General features: G+C 38.4%; 1 protein-coding gene across 2 annotated transcripts in view; it reads right to left on the bottom strand.

Moving 5' to 3' along the window:
- Positions 1–24,529, bottom strand: part of TRAK2 (trafficking kinesin protein 2) — a 62,516-nt gene extending 37,987 nt beyond the window's left edge. The window contains exons 1-2 of one of the 2 annotated variants that reach the window (XM_036253843.1): positions 24,345–24,529; positions 2,415–2,682 (exon numbers count right to left, since the gene is read on the bottom strand). In XM_036253843.1, the coding sequence (XP_036109736.1) occupies positions 2,415–2,505 (91 nt within the window). In that variant the 5' untranslated portion in view covers positions 2,506–2,682; positions 24,345–24,529. Of the gene's footprint in view, positions 1–2,414; positions 2,683–8,036; positions 8,151–24,344 lie in introns of those variants that run through there. The other variant, XM_036253844.1, reaches the window with a different exon arrangement.
- Between the last annotated feature and the right edge of the window lie 244 nt (positions 24,530–24,773).

Here is a 24,773-nt window from a genome sequence, read left to right as displayed (position 1 = left end):
GATGTTCTACAACTTGATTATGTTGGTGTTTACATGAGTGTATATATTTACGAAACCAAATATATATCTAAATTGAATGTATTTTATTTTATCTTCATAAAGATATCTCAATAAAGCTGAATTAAAAAAAAACAACAGGAAAAAAAATCTCTGTGTTTAAATGGGTTTCAGAATTTTTGGAGTTTTAGTAAAGTAGTACTATACATTTACTTATGTTAAACAACATCCCCAACCGGTTATATGGTATCACCCTATACTTAAATACAATAATACATTTTCAGAAAACAAATATAACTAAAGTGAGGTAAGTTTAAAAACAGCTGCAAAGGTCAGCTTCTGTGGACCAATTGATAGGGTAAGGGCACATAATAGGAATAGAACCACAGTTGTTTACCGATTATTCAACTTACTAACAATAGATAGATTTTCTTACAGACCCAAGGAAACTGGAGGATGTGTTACTAGAAGAAAAACAAAGCTGTAAAATGATAAGACGCCATGGAGCCTGGGTCCATTACTCAGAAAAGAAGATACATTTTTTTTGATAATTTATTTCTCTTTATTGATTTTACAGAGAGAGGAAGGGAGGGGGGGGGGAGAGAGAGAGAGAGAGAGAGAGAGAGAGAAACATCGATGAGCGAGAACATCAATTGGCCACCTTCCATATGCCCCCACTGGGGAAGTGGCCCACAACCTGGGCATGTGTCCTGACCAGGAATCGAACCAGCAACCTCTTGGTGCATGAGTCAATGCTCAACCACTGAGCCACACTGGTCGGGCACATTTTTTATTTTTAATCCTCACCCAAGGATATTTTTTCCATTGATTTTTATATTTTTATTTTTAGAGACAGTGGAAGAGAGGGAAGGGTGGGAGAGAGAGAGAGAGAAAGAGAGGGAGAGAGAGAAACATTGATGTGAGAGAGACACATTGACTGGTTGCTTCCCACACCACCCTGACCAGGGTCAGATGTGCAACCCAGGTACATGCCCTTGATCCGAAATCAAACCCAAGAACTGCTGACACTCTAACCACTGGCACATAAGAGCCTTTATTCCAATAAACACCTGAAGGGTTGTGGATTCAGTTCCAGGTCAAGGGCACATACCTGGTTGCAGGTTCGATCCTTGGTCCTGGTTGGGGTTGTGTAGGAGGCAACCAGTCGATGTGTCTCTCTCACACTGATGTTTCTCTCTCTTTCTCTCTCTCTCTATCTCCCTCCCTTCCACTAGATCTAAAAATCAATGAAAAAATATCCTCCTGTGAGGATTATAAACAAACAAACAAAAGATACATTTTAAGAGCAAACCAAGGACATGCCTTAGTTGCTATGCCAGACCCTGAACCCCTCCCAGAGTTTGCCTCAGGAATGCTGACCATTCTCCAGTTCTAGGAACCAGATGAGCTGCTTTTAACATACATTAACTACCTTGTTACTGGACTTCGAGCTCCTGGAAGCAGACACACTGATTGCAGTCTGCACTCCCTTTACTCTGTTACATTCCTAGCTGCATGTAGCCCTTTCTCCCTCACCCATGTATAATCAGCCAGCTGGCAATGGGGTGGGGTGGGTCAGAGCAGAATTTTCAGGATGACTGCTGCTCCCCCCATACTGCCAGCATCATTGGAATAAATACCCACATGATTCAATCCTGTCTCTGCTTAATATGGTTCAAGCCATGACAGGTAGCCTCGGACCCATTTAGTGTTCGGCATCAGAGTGAGTTTTAGAACCAACGTTTAGAAAGAACTTTGGGTGTTCAGAATTTTTTTATTTAGTCTTGCAAATGAGGACTTATAGTGCACTCTGTATGTCCTGAGTGCCTCTTATGTGCCAGGTATTCTTGTCAGATGCTTGCAGGATATACAAACACAAGCAACTTTGTCTTTGCCCTTTGGAGTTAAGAAGACTAGTATGACAGTTCCTGCTGACCAGGGGCTCACAAGGCACAGGGAATCAGACACAGACAAGGAATGGCACACAAGGCATATTTTGATAATATGATAGGAGACTATGAGATGAAGGAATTAATTCAATCATTCTGTGAGAAGACTAGGCTGGAAAGAGAAGTCAGAGTTTCTTTTTTTTTTAATCCTCACCGGAGGACACGAAGACATTTTTGCATTTATCTTCAGACAGAGCAGGAGGGAGAGAGTAAGGAAGAGAGAGACACACATCGACGGGTTGTCACCCACATGACCCCAACCAGGGCCAGGGACAAACTGCAACCAAAGTACGTGCCCTTAGCGGGAACCGAACTGAGGACTCTGGTCCGCAGGCCGATGCTCTAACCACTGAGCAACCAGCCAGGGCAGGTCAGGGTTTCATTACGACGATCTTATATGCTGGATTAAGGCATTTGCATTTTATCCTGTAAGCAACAGCACTTCAATATTTATTAAACTGGACTCACCAGTGATGCTCTCTGAGTCTCTGTGATTGCTATTCATGAGGTTTTCTTCACCCATTGGTGATGTAAAAATGGCATTCTGGGATTGATTCATGCAGGATCCTTTCTTGCTTTGGTTGAGGACAGCTTTGGTATGAATTAGAGTGAAGGAAATCCATCAAGCCATTCAATAAAAAAATGGATCTGGTTGTATGGGTATTTCCTGATGGACAAATGGCATCTGCAGCAGTGAGTGCTCTCAGGTAATTATCATACCTCAGACAGTCATGACCTAAAACAAAGAACACATCAAGTGACTTTGAAATTCAGCATGTTCTTAAATAACAGCAGTCCAATTACCTGCAATGTCTTTCATTAAGAATGTTTTCCTAATGATGCACATAACATGGATACATCTCAAAATAATTATGCTGGGTGAGAGAAGTCAGACAGAAAAAGAGTATATAGTTTATAATTCCACTTACACTTATCTATCATGACAGAAAGCAGATCAGTGGCTGCCTGGGGTTGGAGGAGGAATTACTAAGGGGCAGGAGAAAAGTTTTGGGGATGATGTATATGCTCATGATTTTTATTGTGGTATTATTTTTATTTCACAAGTGTATACACATGTCAAAACTTACAAAATTGTACACTTGAAATATGTGCAATCTAATGTATGTTAATTATAGTGCATAAAGCTGTTTAAAAATATTTTAAAATAATTGACTAAAGTAAAATAATAATATATTGTAGGGTCTATAGCATATATAGACATAAAATGTACTAAAACAATAGTACAAAAACCAGGAGGAAAAAATGGTATTATACTGTGGTAAAGATTTTTTATTACATGGAAATAGTAACATATTGCTTGAAGGTAAACTCTGATAAGTTAAAGATGTATACTATAAATCTTAAAGCAAGCAATAAAATAACTCAAGAAATACAGATAATAAAAAAAAACAAAGGAAATGGATGAAATGGAATAATATACAACAGGGTTTCTCAATCATGGGGCTACTGACATTTTGGGCCAGATAATACTTTATCATGTGTACTGTAGAATATTTACCATCTGACTCTATAGAAAAACTTTGCCAATCCCTGATCTAGTAATAAAATAATTTTGGCGTCACATAACCACATTTTTAAATCAATGATTTCCTACATCAACTTCTTAAACAGGGTTCCCCGCTACATTTAGATACTTGTAATTAGATCACTACTTCTAGAAGAATCCCAGTAAACTAAAAAACAGAATTCTACTTTTTACACCTACAAGTATATTTAAAGTTATTTCCAATTTCTAAGAAAGCATTTTTTAAAAAGTAATGTCACACACTTGCTTGTGAGGAAGAGAGGGGAGGGAGAGGGGGAGGAAGAAGATGAAAAGGGAGAAGATAAAAGCCAAGTGCCTCTCATATTGTTCCAAATTGGTTCTTAAACAAAACAGTAGTTCTTAATCATATTTTAACCAAAGAACATCGTGAAAACCTAACGATAACCGGAAGACCTTCTGCTTAACTCTCTGTTACACGCCAGGTGGTTTAATCTTATATTTACATTACCATTCCTATTTTTTAAAAAATATTTACATATACCACATGGGAACACACACACACACCCTATATATAAATTTCAACTGTGGACTCGAGATCTTTGTTCTAAATTGCTTCTTTTTAAAAATTTTATTGCTGACACTACTACAGATGTCCTCCATTTTTCTCCGCTTTCCCCATCTCCACCAAGCCCCCGCGCCCCCTCCCTCTAGCCATCACGACACTACTGTCTGTGTCCATGGGCTATGCCTGTATGTTCTTTGGCTAATTTCTTCACCTTCTTTCATCCAGTCCCCCCATCTCCTTCTCTGACATCTTTCAGTCTGTTCCATGTATCCATGTCTCTGGTTCTATTTTGTTCATTAGATTCCACATAAAAGTAAGATGCTCTGGCTGAGTAGCTCAGTTGGTTAGAACATTGAACTGATTATCAAGGTTGTGGGTTTGATCCCCAGTCAAGGCACAAACAAGAGAATTGCTTCTTAATCAGTTTTGGAGGTTTTGTTAATGGTTTGGTCTCAACTCCTGAATGTAAGGATAGAGAAAACCAGGTTGAACACAGAACTAAGTCCATCTCCAGACTCAAGCAGGAGGAATCTAGACCTCCAGGGCAATCCAAAAACCTGCCCAACCTGCACACTATGGAATAGCTCAGGGATGATTTCGAAATAATATGTTCTTCCTGGTGACTCTTTAGAACCAAATGAAGTCTTTGGATATGACCTGGTCTAGATCTGAGCTCTTCAGTAGGTCTAGTTTGGAGTAGCAACAGAGAGTATAGAATAATGTCTATAACTTGGCATTAGACAAGCCTGAATTTTTGTTTTATTTACTGGTTTTCTGACTCTCAGCACATTATCTAACAGTTTCTCACTGTCAAGATAGGAGTTATAAAAAACTGCTCTTTATGGGGAGGGTCAGGTATAAGGACTAAAATGCTCATTCCCTTTAGCTTCTGACTTTTGCTTGGGCCTAAAGAAAAGATCATGTCTTCAGCCTAATATTTCTTAAGTTTCTGGCTCAACAGGCAATTCTAAGTCCCAAATGGCTACCCTGTTTGAGTAGAGAACAAATGTAGTCTAAAGATTGGGTCTGAATAATCTTCATACAGAGATAAGAACCGAGACACTGTGCCATAAAGAGACAAGTGCCATAAAGCAGGACTACTGAGGGAAATTATTTCTTCATGGATTCTAAGGAAGGGCTGCTTATAATAAAAGTCTTAACTATAATTGGTACCATCATCCATAGCGTAGTGGCTGTATTACCTGTTGCTACTGCAACAAATTACCACAAGATTAGTGGCTTAAAACAAAGTCAATTTATTATCTTACACTTCTGGATGTCAAAGGATGAAATTAATTCGATGGACCAAAATCAAGGTATCGGCACGTCTGTGCTTCCTCTGAAGGCTCTAGGGGAGAATCCTTGTCTTTTTTAACCTTTAGAGCTACATTCCTTGGCTCAGGGCCCCTTCCTCCATTTTCAAAGCCAGTACCACAGCATCTTCAAATCTCTGTTTCTATGTCACATCACAGCCTTCTGCCAAACCTGCCTTTATCTCCCTCTTATAAGGACAACTGTGATCACATTTAAGGCCCAATGGAATAATCCAGGATACTCTCCCCATCTCCAAAATCCTTTAGTCTCTTCTGCAAAATACCTTTTATCATTTAAGATAATAGCCACAGGTTCCAGGGGATTTGGATCTGGACATCTTTGTGGGCCATTACTCAGCCTATCACATTTAAAACATGGATTCTGTTCATTAGATTCCACATATAAGGGAGACCATGTGATATCTGTCTTTCTCTAACTGGCTTATTTCACTTATCATAATAATCTCCAGGTTCCTCCATGCTGTCTCAAAGAGCAATAGATCCTTCTTTTTTTTTTTTTTTTACAGCTGCCCAGTATTCCATTGTATAAAGGTACCACTTTTTTATCCACTCATCTATTGATGGGTACTTGGGCTGTTTCTACATCTTAGTTCGTGTAAATAATGCTGCTATGAACATAAGCATTATATTCTGATAAATAAAATAGAACCAGAGGCATGGAAACATTGAAGAGACTGATGAGTCTCAGAGGGAAGGGGGAGGGAGGGCAGGAAGAGATTAACCAAAGAACTTTTATATTCCCTGCCCTTGGACACAGACAATAGGGTGGTGAAGGCCTGGAGCAGGGTAGGAACTGGGTGGAAGGGGACAATGGGGGGGAGGGGGGACAGGGACCATCTGAATTACTCTGAATAAAGATAAAAAAAAAAAACCATGAAGATATGATTCTTGAACCTAAACAAGAAAAGATGGTGCCTGGACTTTTGCCATGATTGGACAATAAACACATATCAAAGTAAAAAAAAGAACAATGGATTCTGGAACTAGACTACCTATATCTGAACCCCAGCTCCACGACTTACTGGTTGTATGACCCTGGACAAAATTACTTAACTTCATTTCTTCATCTGTAAAATGGGTCTAATAACAGTGTCTACTTAATGGGGTTGCTATGGGGATTAAGTGAGTTCAGAGAATAGCACCTACCTCAGAGGGTCCATGGGGGAATACCATGAGTTAATACATGTAAAGCTCTTAAAACAATGATTTAGAATACAGTAAATATTATGCAAATATTAGTTATTATTTCTATTAGCACCAATTAGTACTATTTTATTATCATTATTATTATTGTACCTTACATGAAGTTAAGCACAATATAAACCCTATTTCTGACTCCTTAATGACATCTTCCCTCAACATCAGAAGTTACATTTACTTCTTGCTCTCTGACAAGTGATATTTAGTGCCATTAATCATTTTCTGTTTACTTCTCTGATGCATGAATAAAGAGATAGCATGCAGAATCTGAGTCCTAAATGTAGTGAAAACTAAACTTTGGCAAGCTACACAACACATTTTCAGTGCCTTTCCTAGTTTGTACACACACATTCTAAGTACTTCCTTGAGTATCATCTACTTTCTATGCTGGATCTGTACTCGTTCTTTTTAGGAATAACTTTGTTGCTTTTTTATAAAAGAATTAATTGAGCATGCATTATTAACAAGAAGCCAGCCTTTGTAATTCATGCACATTTAGGAGAAAAATAAAATAGCCAAGTGATTTCTTTTCATAAGAATGAGACTTTAAAAAGAACAACCAAAACATGACCCTGATACAAATATTGCTGGCAGAAAACAACATGGTTAATGACTTAGTTTAGCCTAGCCATGGAAACTAATGGTCAACAGTGAGTACCTAAAATAGGCCCTGTGCCTTACAAACTTCTTGCTACTTCCTTAACACAGGACACTCTGGTCAAAACAGCCTTATAGAAAAGCTAAAATAATTCAGGGAAACTTCACCTCGACAGAAGTGCAGAGTCAGAATTATAGTATATATAATGATTTAGTGGAACATTTAAATTAGATATACATATAAAAATTTCATTGTACAAATAATACTTTGGGAATTAATTTAAAATAATGTTAGCTGCTGATCAACATTCATTGGTAGTAACAGTGCTAATCATCAACTCCAGCAGTAGCTTTTTCAGGCAGTGGCAGCCCTAATCCAGACAAAAGATAAATTGTGTAATTTAAAAAGTAAGTACCCATTGTTCCTACATTAAATAATAGATTTTGGCAGGGACTCGCTAATTTTAATGCATCTGGCTATATCAAAGATAAGATATATATATTTAAAAACACAGTAATTCTAAAACCAGACATTGAACCACAAAAGACTATATGATAGCTTCAGTGTTAAGAGCTGAAACAAAGTGGTGGTGGGGGAGGGGGGGACCAACGGGACAGACTACCACCAAAATCCCACCTGGATAGTGAGCAGCAAACCTGACACAAGGCAGAGACCACACACCAACACCAAGTCCAGCTGCACTGATGTGTCAAAGCATATCACATTGGCTACAATCAGCACAGCTATTCTACCAGCAACTGCAAAGCTCACCCTGAGGAAATAGGATTTATGCCCAGCAAGTATTTTGTCTCTCTTTTTTAGTGCCATTCAATTTAAAATCGATAGGGTTTCAGAATATGAACTATATGGAGGCAGTTCTACTTACAAACAGGCTGAATTCCAAAAAGCAGTTAAATCCATTAGTTTAAAAGTCCAAAACCATGAATAAGATTTAGGGTTAAAGGGTCTGTATTTCCTCCTAGATGATATTTTGAACATTAAATAAAAAAAACCTGTCCTGTTGTGTTTAAAATGAACATTTGCTGAGGTGGGCAACCCCTCCTTGCCATAATCTCTATTAACAGAAGGGAGGGAACGTCTAGCAGCTAAGGAATCCACACCTGCAGATTAGAAAAGGCCTTGAACCCATGGTGCCATCTGTGGTTTTTGATAAATTTCCACAGTCGTACTTCCATTCACTATGCTTAGCATTTAAGTTCCCGAATGCCTAATTTTAACCTGAATCAACCTTTGACTAAACAGACATCCCACTTTAACAATGATCCTCTGCCAAAAACATTTCAGACATTTACATTTCTTCACCTTTGGCCAACTGTCAATTGCACATGTGTGTAATTTTTCTCTTTCATTTTTTATACTATTTCTACTTTTGTATAAATCAATTTATCATAGCCCTGGTTTTAGAGAGAAAATAAGATTTGTAATATTTATAAAATACCTCAGAACTTATACACATATAAAACAAACATTCTATCAATAACAACGGCTGAGTTTAAAATGACCATTTGCTAGTGATCAGCAGAGCTGAATCCTTTGGTCTTGAGCATTCTTTGTCCCTATTCAGAAAGTTCATAAATTACAAGATCAGTTCCTACCCTTCCACATTGTTAATAACTCCAGTTCTCAAAGAACACATTATCTTATAAAAAGCATGGCTACATATCTCATCTGGAACTGCCACCTAGCAATAATTCAGTTCTAACAATTATTCTTACCTAAGGTAATCCTTTCTTGTCACTAACTACTGGCCTCAGAGAAACTCAAAAATTTCCCCAGATAAAAAGCCATTCAAAGAAATCATCAGAAACTATGTAGTCAAATTAAGTACATATGTACACTAAGACCCAGCAATTGTGCTCCTAGGTATATGTATCCCAAAGAAATTCTCAGACCGGTCCATAAAGAGACATTCCTGAGATTATCTCCTGCATTGCTGTTTGTGATAGTAAGGTAAGGTCCTAACTCCCTGGAGAGTAGATAGGCAAAATGTGGTGGATACATACTACAGAGTATCATAGGACTACAAATATATATTGTGAGAAGCGAATAATACAACAAGCAAAATGAGAACGATACCACAATGTTATTTACATTAACTCATTTTTTTCTTCATTATATTTATAAACATATGAAAACACTTGCCTTGGGAGGAAGAAAGTAAGGGGAATTGGAGCAAGGTATGGGAATAAAAGAGAAAAATTTAAAACCTTTGGAAATCCTACTGTTCTTTTAGCAGGCTACTTACCATATAATTATTATCACATCTCTTCAATCCTTAAAGTCTGAACACAAGCATGGACAAGAAAACATTTGCTGGAGATAATTTATGCAGAACTAGCAATCTTGGCAATGCAAACTATGTGGACATAGTTCCTGATAATTTCTTAAAAGGTCATGTTGCTTTTATATTACTACCTCGCTGTTCTAAAGCAGTATAATTAGATTTCAACTAAGAAAATGGTAAAAACAAAATAAAACAAAACAAAAAAATAGTGAGATGAAGCCTCAACGTTGACATTTTCAGGTGTTTGACTGATTATCTGATAAAAGCTTTGAAGGAAAAAGTGTTTAAGTTCAAAGATAACAAGAGTTTTAAAGTGGTGCAAAATAAACTACATTCCTTAAATAAACAAACCTCTAACTCTCATCTGATGAAAATCAGCCACAAGCTACACTGGAAATTTCCATTCAGTTTCTCTTTTTTCTCTTTAAAACACACAAATATATGCATATGTGCACCTTTTTTTCAGGGATTTTCTAAAAATGAACAGGTTATTCATCCACTTTAAAACTCAAGAATTATAGCAAGAGTCAGCAAACTTTTTTGTAAAAAACCTAGTAGTAAATATTTTAGGCCTTGCAGCCACATCAGGCTTCTGTTGCTTATTGTTTTTGTTTTCCCAACGCTTTAAAAATGTGAAAAACATTCTTAGCTTACAGAACTGGCTGGATTGGGCCCACAGAATAGAGTTTGCTGACCTCTGGTCTATACCCTAAATCATGGTAGTATTTTGCATCACAGATAAAAGGCTACAATGACACCAAACTCTTACAGAAAATACCACAAATAGCAAAATAAGAAACAGCAACATCTTTTCAAAACTACTTCTAGACAGGAATTCCATCTTTTGCTTTTCAAACTTATTTGTATAAAAGATCCTGACTGGCTTAGCAATATGAAAAACAAAGCACATTATCATTTGGGAGTCAAAAATAACTTAGTGATGTCTTATGGTAGTTCAGTCAAAGGAAATAGGATAGAAAACGGCTCAAAAATACTAAATGTAAATCTCAAAAGGGTAGTAGACTTCAGCCTCACATTCACAAAATTGTCTGATTAATTTCTCTAAGAGAAAGGAGCAATTTGATATTTTATCTGAAATTCTGTGTGTTAAGAGAGCACTATCTTCTCTGTACCATCTGGCAAAACAGCTACAAAGAGCTATATAGTATATTTAATTCTAACATTGCAAAAGCTTTTAAGATAGGTGTTTTGTTTTTAATAATTTCTAAAGCATGGAGACTGAGTTTATTCTTATTTTTATTTTTTTATCCTCACCCAAGGACATTTTTCAATATTTTGTTCAGATAGAGTGGGAGGGAGAGAGAGAGAGAGAGAAACATAGATGTGAAAGGGACACATCGAGTGGCTGCCACCCACACGACCCAACCAGGGTCGGGGACAAACTGCAACCGAGGTTTGTGCCCTTAGCGGGAACTGAACCCGGGTTTCTCCAGACCGCAGGCCAAGCTCTAACCGCTGAGCCAAACCGGCCAGGGCGAGACTGAGTTTAGTATGAACTACTTAAATATATGAAAGTTTGATAAATGGAGAAAATAACTACTTGAAAGACTATTATGCTCAAGCTATACCTAATAAGGTACACATTTCATCATCTTAACGTAGGAGAACAGAGCTCCTCTGAGGAAAGAAATGACTTTTGTTTGGGAAAATACATGGAAAACTCACTTACGGTGGAAGGTGAGGCCTTGAAGCATCAAAAGGAAAGCTAAAATCCTCTGCATAAGACTAGGGAAATAATTGTTCTCTTTCTCTGAAGAGGGAGAGAGAAGGGAAGGGAAAGTCCCATCCAGATGGCAATAGCTCAGAGACCACAAGAACACAAGGAATTTGCAGAAATCTAGGGAGAGTTTTGGCTTCCTATAAAATGAAACAGAAGGTTCGAGACAACTATTTAGCACTTGAAGTACAGATACTCCGCTGTCATTTGGGTTACTGGCATATTAAAATATTAGCTCACAAGAGCAGTTGCTGTCAAGAATTTATATTCTAGGATATTAATCAAATCATCATAGCTATTATATTTTTAAATATTTTCAAACAGAAAACCTTAACCAATAATGGGGGGTAGAGGTAATGTCTTGGGCCAAGGCATTTTATACAATAGATTCTGTATATACTAAAGTATGTACTATGCTTCTAGAACCAAAAAAATTCTTCCCCACCAAATTAGAAAGAATGTTTTTCAATGCTGACTGGCAACATTTAGGCAGTATATTATATCAAGAGACACCATCACCTAAAAACCTACAGACATTTCACAGATTAAGAAATAAAATGAACAGATATAATCACACTGACAGACTTAAAAGTATTATAATGTAATCTGGTCTTCAGGACTTATCTTCAAATCAAATAGCTAAGAAGCCCCTTGAAGCAGCACTTTCACATAGCAGTCAAGTAAATACAAATTTTAAAAACTAGTATTTCAGGAATAGGTAGAAAATCTGTGTCATTTCTTTTTGTCCCCTTTAAAAATCAAATGTAAACTTGTTTTTGCTGGCTTATGATGATCCTAACTCTTTCAGTTATTTTAAACTTAAAATACTTGAAGTTTTCAGCAGTAGGTGTTTCCAAAAGGTGCCAAAAGAAAAACTGGAGGCAATATAGCTCTTCAGATTAACAAAGTAATCAGCGGCACCAAGACATGCAATCTTAAATGACCAGGAACAGGGTGTAACTTAAAACGGGAGTGAGTGATGTCAGGGTGGAATATTTACCATGTAAACATATTTATAAACATATATAACCACTTTAGTAATGTAATTCTAGGAGGCAAAAAACGTTCAAATTATATTATGGTTTAAATGCAAGACTCATTATTTTCCAAACCAGTTGTCACAATCAATTCCACTATTTCATGATAAGGTTACCTTTTTGGGGGAGAACTGATATGTAATGGATTATTTTGGTTTGCTAATGAAATTCGGGAACCGAATAAGAACAGATAAAACTTCTAAGATATGGCTGTGGGCTATCTGCAACTCAGGAGACAATTAAGCTTGATGAGCTTGATGGGTCCAGTGACTAGGTGGCTAAGGAAATTTAGGAGCTCCATTCCTCCACCTGCCTTTAATAGCTTGCATCCCCAGTTCTTCAGGCCCTCTCCTTTCTCTCTTCAGAAATCTCATCTACTTCAAAGGCCTTAATTTCTAATTATATGATAATTACTCCCCAATCTCCATCAGCCCAAATGGGCATTTCTTGACTTTAAACTAAAACTCTCAATATCAACTTATAATTAATACCATAAATTTACCACATTCTAAACTGAGCTCATTATCCTTCTCCCATGAAACCCATTTTTTCTTGCTTTGCTAATTAGCTAATATTATCAATTCACCTGATCAGCAGAGCCAGAAACCTGTCATCTTTCTTCTCCGCAATCCCTGCTTTCCATGTAGTTTCCAGTTAACTGTCAGTTTCTTCTCCAAGCCTCCTGCTATGGCCTTACCCAAGCCCTTCTCTCTGTCCAAGCTTCCCACCTGGTCCTCCAGCCTCAGCCCTCATTCTCTACTTTAAGTTATTATGGTTCTTGAAACACATACTGCTAACCTAGCCCAACACTCCCCCTTCCCTTAGCATATTGTTCCTTATGCTTCAGATGTCCTCCACCTCTAAATGCACACACAGAAAAAAACTTCTGGTAACTTGGTTTCTCATGCAGATTTTCCTATAAGGGAAAAATATACCATGGGAACCAAAATATGGGGTCTACTTGACAGTTCCACTATATATTACAAGCCGACACTCTAGCCTCTTTATCCTTTAGTGAGTTTGCTTAGTGTACATTTCCCTCCAGGCCTAACCAACTGAGAAAACTTCAGTTTCTAGACCTGAACTTTTGAAGAGGAGAAACCACTGCCCTGTGAAACTTTTTCTGAGCAGAAACTAGCTCTTGACACTGAGAGCAAAAAGCAAAACCTTTGTTAAATTCATGACTTTACTGTAGAATATAACAAATAAAACTAGCATTACAAAAGTTTTCTGAGATGGTCTTATAATGTTAAACAATTGATAATAATTTTTTTTTTTTTTTATCCTCACTCGAGGACATTTTTTTTTATATTTTTGTTCAGATAGAGTGGGAGGGAGAGAGAGAGAGAGAAACATCAATGTGAAAGGGACACATCGAGTGGCTGCCACCCACACAACCCAACCAGGGCTGGGGACAAACTGCAACCAAGGTACGTGCCCTTAGTGGGAACCGAACCCGGGTCTATCTGGACCGCAGGCCGATGCTCTAACCGCTGAGCCAAACCGGCCAGGGCTAAACAATTGATAATAAAGACACCAGAACTCTGTGTTCAAGTAGAAAATACACAATAGAGAAATAGATTCTCAATTCTGTTCTAAATTCAATCTGTCCTAATAATAGGTAACACTGATGGAGTACTTAATATATGCTCGGTAGGCATTTCCTTCTCCCATAAAATCTGCTTTTGCTTTCTGCACATCATCCCTTCTCATCCTCACAACTACCCCATCCTCACAACATATTACAGTCAAGATTTTATAGATAAAGAAAACAGAAGCTTACAGATTAATAAGAGCTAAGCTAGAAAGAGCCAAGACTCAAATCCAAGACTGTCCTTCCAGAGCTGGGGCCTCTCACCTCTACAGAGAGAAACTAAAAGCTTTCTTAGTCCCACTGACAAAAATCTACACAGGCTTCCCATGGGTTTCAGTTAGAGATGTGAGTGTATTATAGGGTTACATCAATTGAGCCCATCAGTTACAGTGAAGTTACAAACATCCCCTAGAGAGATGTGTTTGAAAACAGTGGCAAAAAAACACACAAAATACCACTTTAATACCACTCTCCCCACCTCACCCCCAACCCAGACACAAGGTTTTCTTATTTTAAAAACATTGGTGCATATATGCACAACCAATGGACACCAACAATAGTGTGGGGAAGGCAGGAGGGGGTGGGAATAGGAAGATGGGGAGGAGGGGGTCAATGGGGAAAAACAGGAGAAACATCTGTAATACATTCAACAATAAAGATGAGTTTCTTTAAAAAATTGGTAACAAGATGTTTCCCAATCAAGTTAAGACATGGTAATCAGAAAAGGCCAACAAACTGCTATTGGGGGTAGGGGGGAAGTCCTGAGATAGAAAAGACTGACAGAATTTGATGACTCAGAGTCATTACTATGACTAAGTAATCACTGTATTATAATATAATGACTACAGTAATATTCTCTAAGATTATACGCTTTTAAAGAGCTCTTTCTCCTTATACCAAATAGTCTCAAATTGCTATTTTTTTTTTTTTAGATTTTAAGTGTACTTCTAATTTGGTTTTCTGCCTCACTGTGAGGCAATCAACCATTATACTTTACCACTGCCAGTGCGCCTCTCCCTTTTCTAATCTGCTGTTAGCCGAGAAACCAGATAACCAGGTTATCAGAGAATCCAGAAGGTGTCTGCTTGAGACTAAATCTTAGGACCTGTTTTTCTGCCCTTGGCTGGTTCCTCAGTACCTCTTTCTTTCATCCCTCCAGCGCTAGGGATTTAGTTGGCTTGCTTCTCTTCCTTTGGCACTGTCACTGAGTGCTTTTCTCACCTGGTGTTCTTTCCCCTAGGTTGGCTATGAACACACTCTGTCCTTTCTTCACTGTCTCCCAAGAAAAGTAAAAATCCTCCTTTTTTTGTGAAAATTTTACTGTTAAATGTTATAGAGAAATATAGAGTAGATTACAAACACGGGAAAACTGTTTAGGAAACCTTAAAATTTTTCATTGTGATTTTATTCCTTAATCAGTGTTTACAGATTTCCCTCCTGAATGCTCTCAGAAGACTATGTGCTCACTTTCTTCCTCACTCCACAGTGAGGTCCTTGGATGAAGGAAGGTATGCCCAAAACTTAAAAGCAACTGACACATAGTAGGCTAGCAATACATGCCCAACTATAAGCTTAATTATTTAAAATATCAATACAATGAATTACAGAAGCAATTTAATGAACAAAATTGCTTACTAATACATTTCACTCCAACATCAACTAAACAAATTGCCTTGAAAAACAAAACCTTAAAGCTAAGATTGAACAATTAAAAGAAAATATTGATTTATGAAAAGCTCTGTATAAGAGTTTGCTGTTAAAAGCATGATCTATCATTTTTATAGCAATAACACAGTACCACTTTTCTTGTAATAACTAAAAACAACTGGCTGTCAATTTCATAGAAAAGCTACAAATCAATTTTTGGCTCATTGCTTAGTTTTATCATGTTCTCCATAAAGAGCATTTGCAGCTGTTTATAAATTGCATTTAAAATAAGTCCCATATCAAATAAGAAATGAGCAAATATCCACTTTTAAAAACTCATAATTGCTCATTTAAGTCTCATTTGCAGTCTTTTGATTTTTTGTGACTAAAAATAAAAGTGTTTAGCCTAGTACTAGCTAAAAAGATGACAATAAATGGGAAAAAATGTTTTAAGTTGTTAAATTATATACTTTAGGAACAATTGTACCATCTCAGAGACATTTTAGTTGGCTTCCTGTCTTCCTTCAGACAGAGAATGCTCTTTCTTAATCAACAAACTTCCCTTTGTTTTGATTTATACCAATGGCATGAATAACCCCAAAGCACCATACACAACATGCCAATGACTGAAAGCAGTAAGAACGGAAAGCAGAGCTTTGGCACTAGGACCCCAAACCTGTACTTCACCTAAGAGATGGATTTTCAAGAAGTCCATTTTCTAAGTTGACATGTATTTCAAATATAAAGTAGTTATTGTCTCCTGAAAAGGTCACAAATGATGTGAATTGGGCTGTTGCAAATTGGTCTTCAACCTGGGCCTCACACCATAGGTATGCCCTCCATTATTCTCTTAAAAGTCCTTTTCTGAGACAATTCTTTACCACGCCATTCTCTCTAATCTCTGAAGCCCTATCTGGCCTCTATTTCTCTTACTCTTATTCGTCCCACCAATATATCCACAAAATCTATAACTAGTGTTCTCTCCAAACTCTGACAATTAAATACAAACATAATCTCAATCATGCACTTGCACACTTGTTGATGGGAGCGTAAATTAGCAATCCTCTTAGAAGAAGAACTGGGTGGCTAGAAGGTAGAAGGGGGAGAGAAACTTATTTTTCATAATATACCTTTTAATTTTCTACATGTGTATATGTCCACCCAATTAAAAATAATGAACTATGTTGCTTTAAGGTCTCTATTCTTGCCTTCCCTAAACTTTGCTCCACTGTTTATCCCTTATCTCCCCTAACTTCAATATGGTCTATTATCACGTTCAAAATCTTCCTTTTTTAAAAATCCTCATCCGAGGATATTTTTCCATTGATTTTTAGGTAGAGTGGGAGGGAGGAAGACAGAGGGAGAGAAACATGGATGTGAAAGAGACACATCAACTGGTTGCCTCCCACAGGATCCCAACTGGGGACAGGGATCAAACCTCCAACCGAGGTACATGTCCTTGACCGGGAATCGAACTCTCTTATCCCTGGGCATTTGTAACTGTTCACTGTACCTGGAATACTCTTCCCTCTTGTTCTTTACATGGTAACTACGTCTCATCCTTCAGGGCTCAGTTGAAAAAGTCATCCTAGGAGAGAAGTTAACAGTCTACCTTCTCTGTCCTCTGCCTCCTTTATTTTCTAACTCAGCAACTAATTTCTTTCTTTCACAAAATGTATTACAAGTTACTTCCAGGAAGGAAGGGGGAAGGTCCTATCTTTTCCCTTTCCTCCTCCTTCCAGATCAGAATGGCAATACAATGGCAGGAGCTCAAGCAACTCAATAAATATTTGTTGTTGAACTATCAACTGAACTGGTGGGTGAATTCTTTCACCATTAACATGCATAATTTAGCAACTCCACTGTTACATAACATGGTGTAACACTCTTAAATTAGACCCTATTTTATTTGAAGTATTCCTTCCTCTTCATGACTTATCAGAAAGCTTTCTAAAGAGAAAGAACTCAAAGCTTGGCAACTACTGACAGAGATATATAGATAAGCTTCAAAGACCTCATTGATCTTTACAACATGAATTAGTTCCACCTCTATACCATGAGTAGACTTTGTATGCTCATTTTCTAGCATGAATAAACCATAATACAGGGTGATCAAACAGGAAATGACCGAGGTTACATGAGTCCATAGTAAAGCTAGAAATAAAGTCAGAACATATTAAGAAGCAAGACAGTGCCCTGGCCGGTTTGGCTCAGCGGTTAGAGCGTCGGCCTGCGGTCCTGAGAGACCCGGGTTCGGTTCCCGCTAAGGGCACGTACCTCGGTTGCAGTTTGTCCCCGACCCTGGTCGGTTGTGCGGGTGGCAGCCACTCGATGTGTTCCTTTCACATCGATGTTTCTCTCTCTCTCTGTTCTTCTCTCTCCCTCCCACTCTACCTGAACAAAAAGATGGAAAAATGTCCTCGGGTGAGGATAAAAAAAAAAAAAAAAAGAAGCAGCAAGACAGTTATAAAAGACTATTCCAATAAAATGACCTCGATTAACAACCACTCAATCAGCTGTTTATGAGACAGCTTTCTTTCTCTCTCTTTTTTTTTCTTTTATTGATTTTTAGAGAGAAAGGGAAAGGGAGAGAGAGAGAGGGACAGAAACATCGATGAGAGAGACACATTGATTGGTTGCCTCCTGCACTATCCCAACGGGGGCTGGGGATGAACTGCAACCAAGGTATGTGACCTTGGTCGGAATCAAACCCAGGACTCTGTTCTGCGAGCAGATGCTCTAAACACTGAGCCAAACCGGCCAGGGCTGAGACAACTTTCAATGCCTCTTGAATTAAACTAAATGTACTGAAAAGAAATTAAAAAGTAATATACAACAGCCTCTGCCCTAAGGGAAATTAAAGATCTAGGAAATCTAAGATCTAATAGTGAGAGTTCTCATGATCTCTATGATTTACATTTGATCTAAGATCTAATAGTCTAAAGAAATATAAGACAATAACACCACCAGATTTATTAAGTATTTAACGAATATCAGGACAGAACTTTTCTATACATAGTTGGGGGAGAGCTTTTTTCTAGGCGAAGTGGTCTGGCTTCACATAGGAGTATGATTTAAGTGAGTTCCTCAAGGATAGAAAGATTTGTATAGTGAGAATGGGGATGTCTGGTAGGGAAAGACAAAGAAAAGAGGCCCGGAAGCAAACAGCAAACAGAGCCAATTTGGCAGCAGTGTACAGACCAATTTAAGTGGGAAAGATAATGGGGAAAGTACTTGGAGCTTTAAATTTGACTAGCTCAGATTAAGAAATCTGAACTTGATTCAACAGGGAACAAATTTCTAAATGAAAAGTGACATTTGAGAAATAAATCTGGAGTCAGAATAGAGGATAAATTTCAGGAGTGGAGAGATTAGAGAAAGAAGAATAATTAAGAAATGTTATCACATTATGCCAGAATTATTGTAACAAAGGCATAAACAAGGTCAATGATGGAACAGAAGGATTTGTGAAACAGCAAAGACATTTGTTACTGATGTGTTGGGACTATATTAACTTCTCCCTTTCCTAAAAGATCACTACATTTAGTATACACCTCAATCATTTGGCTTAAAACCCCACAACTGTCCTTGCTCCTCAATCCCTAAGAGTTCTCTTTCCAAGGCATTTGCCGTTTTCCTGTCTCCCAACCACACAATATATTCCAGCCAAAACAAAGAATTGTATTTAACAGTTTCTGAGACACTCCAGGAAATCCCAGTCCTGTAACTTTTTCATGTTATTGCTTCTACTTTTAATATCCTTTCCCTTCTACATATTCAAAGCCTAGCCATTTTTCACATCCCAATTCAAATGGCAGTTTTTCCACTAAGCTTTCCCAGAAGCCTCAGTAATCACTGCCTCTCAATACTCCACTTTTCTCTAGAACACTTATTAAAACACACACACACACAAACTTATGATTGTTCCTTATTTCCCCTAATAAATTATATACTCCCTCTGGAAAACATACCCAACTTATTTTTGTATTCCTTTCTTCCTTTCATAGGTAGTTGAAGATCTTAATAATACATGGCAACAGCATATTATAATGACCAAGAGCGCAGATTCTGAAGACACACAGCTTTAGACTGAATCTTAACATTGCCATTTATTAGCTAAGTGACCATGGGCAAGTTACTGGACCTCTCTCTGTACTTTAATATCTGTATGTATAAAATAGAGATAGTAATAGTAGATATTACATAAGGTTGTCAGAGAACTTGCCTTATCACTTCTCAGTCTTTTGGCTAAGATCAAGTGTAGGACTAGGCTTAGAAAAGTATAAGCACCATAAAAGTGTGTATTAAATGCAATGGAAAAACAATGTGTATATTCTGTGATAGTTGAGTAAAGCTTTATGAAAAGCAAAATGTCAAAAGCAAAGTCAGTCTCTAGGTCCAAAACAGGTATATACGAATTCTTCCTATCTTCTTATGTATGTCCCAAATGTTAGGTGTGTCCTTTAAAATCTTGCTTATTTTAACAATAGTTTTGTTTTACTTTGACATTTGATATTCTGAGAAAATATTGAGTTCAGCTTCCTGTGGCAATAGACACCTAAATTAGTCTCCTTGCCTCCAGTCTTATCCCCTTTAATCTATATTCCAGAAGAGTAGTATAAATTACTCTAAAATGCAGATCTAATGTTTTCCCACTGCTACAAACCCTCTTCATCCCAGTCCCTTAAGATCAAGATTAAACTCCTTAGCATCTCATATAATATTGTCCTAATATGGCCCCAGTCTAGTCTTCAACTTCATTTCTCAACACTTCTTACCACAAAACCTAATCATCACCTGGCCACACCAAAAAGGCTTTTTGTATGTCATTTCTTTCACCTAGAACATTCCTGTATTAATCTGCTAGGGCTCCCATAACAAAATACTACAGAGTGGGTAGTTTAAACAACAGAAGTTTATTTTCTCACAGTCCTGAATGCTAGAAGTCCAAGGTCAAAGTGTTGGTAGATGTGGTTTCTCCTGAGGCTTGCAGATGGCCACCCTCTTTCCATGTGTTCTCACATGATTTTTCTCTGTGCACACATCTCCGGTGTCTCTTTTTATGTCAAAAGTTTCTCTTATAATGACACCAGTCATAACAGTGTATGACCAACTCTACAGGCTTCAGTTGAACTTAATCACTTCCATAAAGGCCCCATTTCCAAATATAGTCAAGTTCTGAGTTCATGGAGATTCAGGGCTTCAACATTTAACAAGAATTTTGGAGGGACAGAATCCCCTAACAACCACTTCTCCTTTTCTTTCTCCAGGCTAATTCCCATTTGTTTTTCAAAGACTGGCCCAAGCCTTCCCACCCTAGGAAGATTTCAGTGCCCTTTCTCTGTGTTCCCACAGTACTTCTGTATGATATTTTCTGTGTGCTACTGTCCTATTACCACCCTATCCCAATTGCCTCTTTCCCTCTTCAGACTGTATTTAAGAGCTAAGATTAAATCCCTTGCACTTGGCACAGTGTCTGACCCCTTGAAGGTATTTAATAAAGATTTGATTAATGAGAGAAAGTATGAAAAAACATAGACTTGAAGACAGGCAAATGTGGGTTCAAGTCCTGGCTCTACCATTTAATTATCTTGTGACTTGGGCAAGGCACTAAATGCTGAACTTCCATTCTATGTAAGATAGTTGTAAAGAAAAATGACCTAATTATAATTTTTAAAATAACATCCAGTTTTGGGGTTGGTACATAGTAGGTACTCAATAAATGTTAAGAGGAAAGATGATGAGATTGCCTGGGGTTGACACCCAGTTCCACCACCAAGTAGCTGAACGGCTTCAGGTATGTTTACTTATCCTCTGCTTCAGTTGCCTATCTATAAAATCATCTCTTCCATCTGACTTATTTCACTTATTATAATAGTCTAAATATCCACCCATGTTGTCACAAATAGTTATATTTCATCTTTTTTATTAATAGCTGAAAAGTATTTTAGTGCATGTATATACCACATCTTCTTTATCCAATCATCTGTTGAAGGACACTTGGGTTGTTTCCATGTCTAGCCTACTGTAAATAATACTGCAGTGAACACAAGGTACATATATTTTTACAAATAAGCATTTTTAAATTTCTCAGGTAGATATTCAGAATAGGGATTGCTGAATCATATGGTAGTTCTATTCTTTGAGGAACCTCCATACTGTTTTCCATTGTGGCTGTACCAATTTACATTCCCACCAGCAGTGTGTGAGGCTCCCTTTCTCCTCATCCTCTCCAACACTTATCTAATTAATAAGAGCCATTCTAATGGGTGTGAGGTAGTATCTCACTGTGGTTTTGATCTGCATTTCACTCATAGCTAGTGTAATTCAGATGGGAAAGGACTAGAACAAATAACCACATGATTTTAGTCATATGTGGGATATGAAACAAAACACAACGAATGAACAAACTCCTATGATACAGACAACAGAATGATGATTACCAGAAGGGAAGTGGAGGGAGGACACAGAAAGTAAAGGGAGTAAAATACAAGGTGACAGGAGACTAGATTTTGGGTGGTAAGCACACAATAGAATGTAAAGATGTTGTATTACAGAGTGGCACACCTGAAATTTATATAATGTTATTAGCCAATAAACATAATTGAAAAAAACTACCTCATTGTGCTTCTGTGAGAATAAGTTAATACAGGTAAAACATTTAGATGGGCATCTAACACATAGTAAGCATTATATAAATGTGTCCTATTATTATATGAACACTGCAGGTCTGAAGAAATGATTGGAAACTAGGCATTTAGGTCTTTCAATTATTAAGTCATTTTATTTTTATTTATTTATTTTTGTGGTTCGTGCCCCTACTGAGAACCAAACCCGGGACTCTCTGGTCCGTAGGTCAACGCTCAACCGCTGAGCCAAACTGGCCAGGGCTATTAAGTCATTTTAAATGTATTATTTGAATGCCTCAGATTTCGTACTAACCAAACAGAATGATGGTAACTAGAGGTTCAAAAATTGGCACAGATGATATAACAGAGCTCAAAATAAATATGAAATAGCCCTGGACGGTTTGGCTCAGCGGTTAGAGCATCCACCTGCGGTCCGGAGAGACCCGGGTTCGGTTCCCGCTAAGGGCATGTACCTCGGTTGCAGTTTGTCCCCGGCCCTGGTTGGTCGTGCGGGTGGCAGCCACTCGATGTGACCCTTTCACGTCGATGTTTCTCTCTCTCTCTCTTCCTCTCTCTCCCTCCCACTCTGTCTGTACAAAAAATGAAAAAATGTCCTCGGATGAGGATAAAAAATAAATAAATAAATAAATAAATAAATATGAAATAAGTTATCGCCTGTCTCATTCCTTATATTGGTTTTTAACATATACGGGTATCGATGTAAAAAATTTAAGAAAAGTTTTTCTACTCTCAACAGATGTTGGCTCAACATCTATAGATATTAAGCATTTTCAATAAAGAATAATGCCCTTGGCTCACATTTTCAATTGCAGATTCATTAAAACTTTGAACCAGAAAGGTTTTAAGATGAACTCCAATTCTCTATCTTACATAAGTAAACTGGGGTGGATTTGTAATGCACTTTTACACTCTTAATGAGCAGCTCTTTAGAGGACAGAAATGCAAGCAGAGAGAACAACTTGTTTAAAAGTAGGGGTTTAGACTTATTCTAGATATCCAAAGTATGCAGAAACCAGTATTGGGAAATAACACTGGAAAATGCCTTTAAGATAATTCCTGAAGTAGGTACAAGTTACCTGACTTGTAACTTTGAAGCAAGACAAATCTAGGTTTGAATCTCCACTTAATGTCTTTGAGCCTCAGATTTAGTGCAAAGGGGTTATTATAGTGATTAAGTAAATGTATGCAGGCTCATAAATGGGGTGCCTGGAGGATTCAAAATATGCAAATGTTTGTTCTTTTTCACCCCTTCCATCATAAGAATAAAAACCTGTAAAATAAAAAAACACTGTCTTCCATAAAGTGTGTGTTTGCTGAATGTCTGAGACTTGTTGAACATTACTTAATTTTGAAAATAGAAGGCTGGATGAATGCTGAGATAATAAAGTATCTTCATCACTGCCCTTTCTCACCAACTGTCCTTCACAATTTGTTCCGAAGTCACGTGACAACCATTAGCTATCTGGATACCATCGTAGCTCAGACATCCAATTCTACAGCAAAGATTTGAAGGTCGGGGGAAAATTTACAGAAATATATACATATATATATTTTTTTAAGAACTGAAAGAGTTCATTTCATTTTATTCTTATGGTCCACTCTGGCTTGGTGAAATGCCACTGAACAGTTACTGGTTTTTTTTTGTTTTATTTCAAATGGCGCAGAAACTGCAGGTTTACATAAAAGGTTTGTGGGCAAGTAACTGAATCCACCACTATTATGACCCAGAAACCTTTTAAGTGTTTGAAAGATTACCTTTATGCCAGCACTAAAAAGGACATCTGCCAATATCCATTATTTGCGCTTGAAACTAAAGTCAACTGTTTCTTTTGAAAGACGTGTAATGTCTGGCTCAAAACCAATCGCAAAAAAGTCCAACTGAACTCAACACAGAAAGAGCTCTTTCAATACCCTCTCCTCTCGGTCACATCACAGATGGCGACCGAGGATTAAGGTTTAATTACCCGCGGGACACTAAAGCCGCTCATTATCAGGGCTGGGGGCTCGGAAGTGCCCCGCAGGGGATGAGAACGCCGCCAATCCTCAGAAGCGGGGTGAGCCCGAAGGCCAGAGCGCGGACCCTGCCCTCCGGTCCCAGCCTTCGCCTCGGATGTCCGCGCGTGACCTCGGAGGACCGGGAAGAGCGCGGAGCTGGAAGGCTCCTCCGCGTTCAAGGGAAGTCGGCAAGGGCAAGTTCGGGTCGTGCCCGGGAAGGTTACTCACAAGAGTGGCCCGAAGTCCTCCGTCCTCCGCCCGCGTTCCCTCAAGAAGTTTCCAAAGCAGCGGCAGCCTCCCAGCAGCAGCCAAGCTGCCGCCGCCGCCGCTGCGGGTAACCGCCGGGCGTGGCAGGGACGGGCGGGCGACTTCACAACATCATTACTCGGCGACTTCAGTTTTGCAGCAACACCGGATCCCCACGCAATTGGAGAAGAGCGAACAAGACCCACTCTCCCAGCAGCCTCTGCGGCACCAGCCCACGACTTGCTGGGAATTGTAGTTTTCGGTCGACTCCGTCGCCTCTTCCTCACGAGTTGCAGCTTCGCCTCTGCCCCGCCCCCAACCTCGAAGGCCCCGCCCTCTAGCTGCCTGGCCCTGGGGCAGGGGGCGGGGCCGAGGCCCAGGTGACAGGGTGGGGCGAATCCCGTCCCGACC

Source organism: Molossus molossus, unplaced genomic scaffold (genome assembly GCF_014108415.1).
Source record: "Molossus molossus isolate mMolMol1 unplaced genomic scaffold, mMolMol1.p scaffold_m16_p_11, whole genome shotgun sequence".
Lineage (NCBI taxonomy): Eukaryota > Metazoa > Chordata > Mammalia > Chiroptera > Molossidae > Molossus > Molossus molossus.
This window is presented reverse-complemented; position numbering and strand designations above follow the sequence as displayed.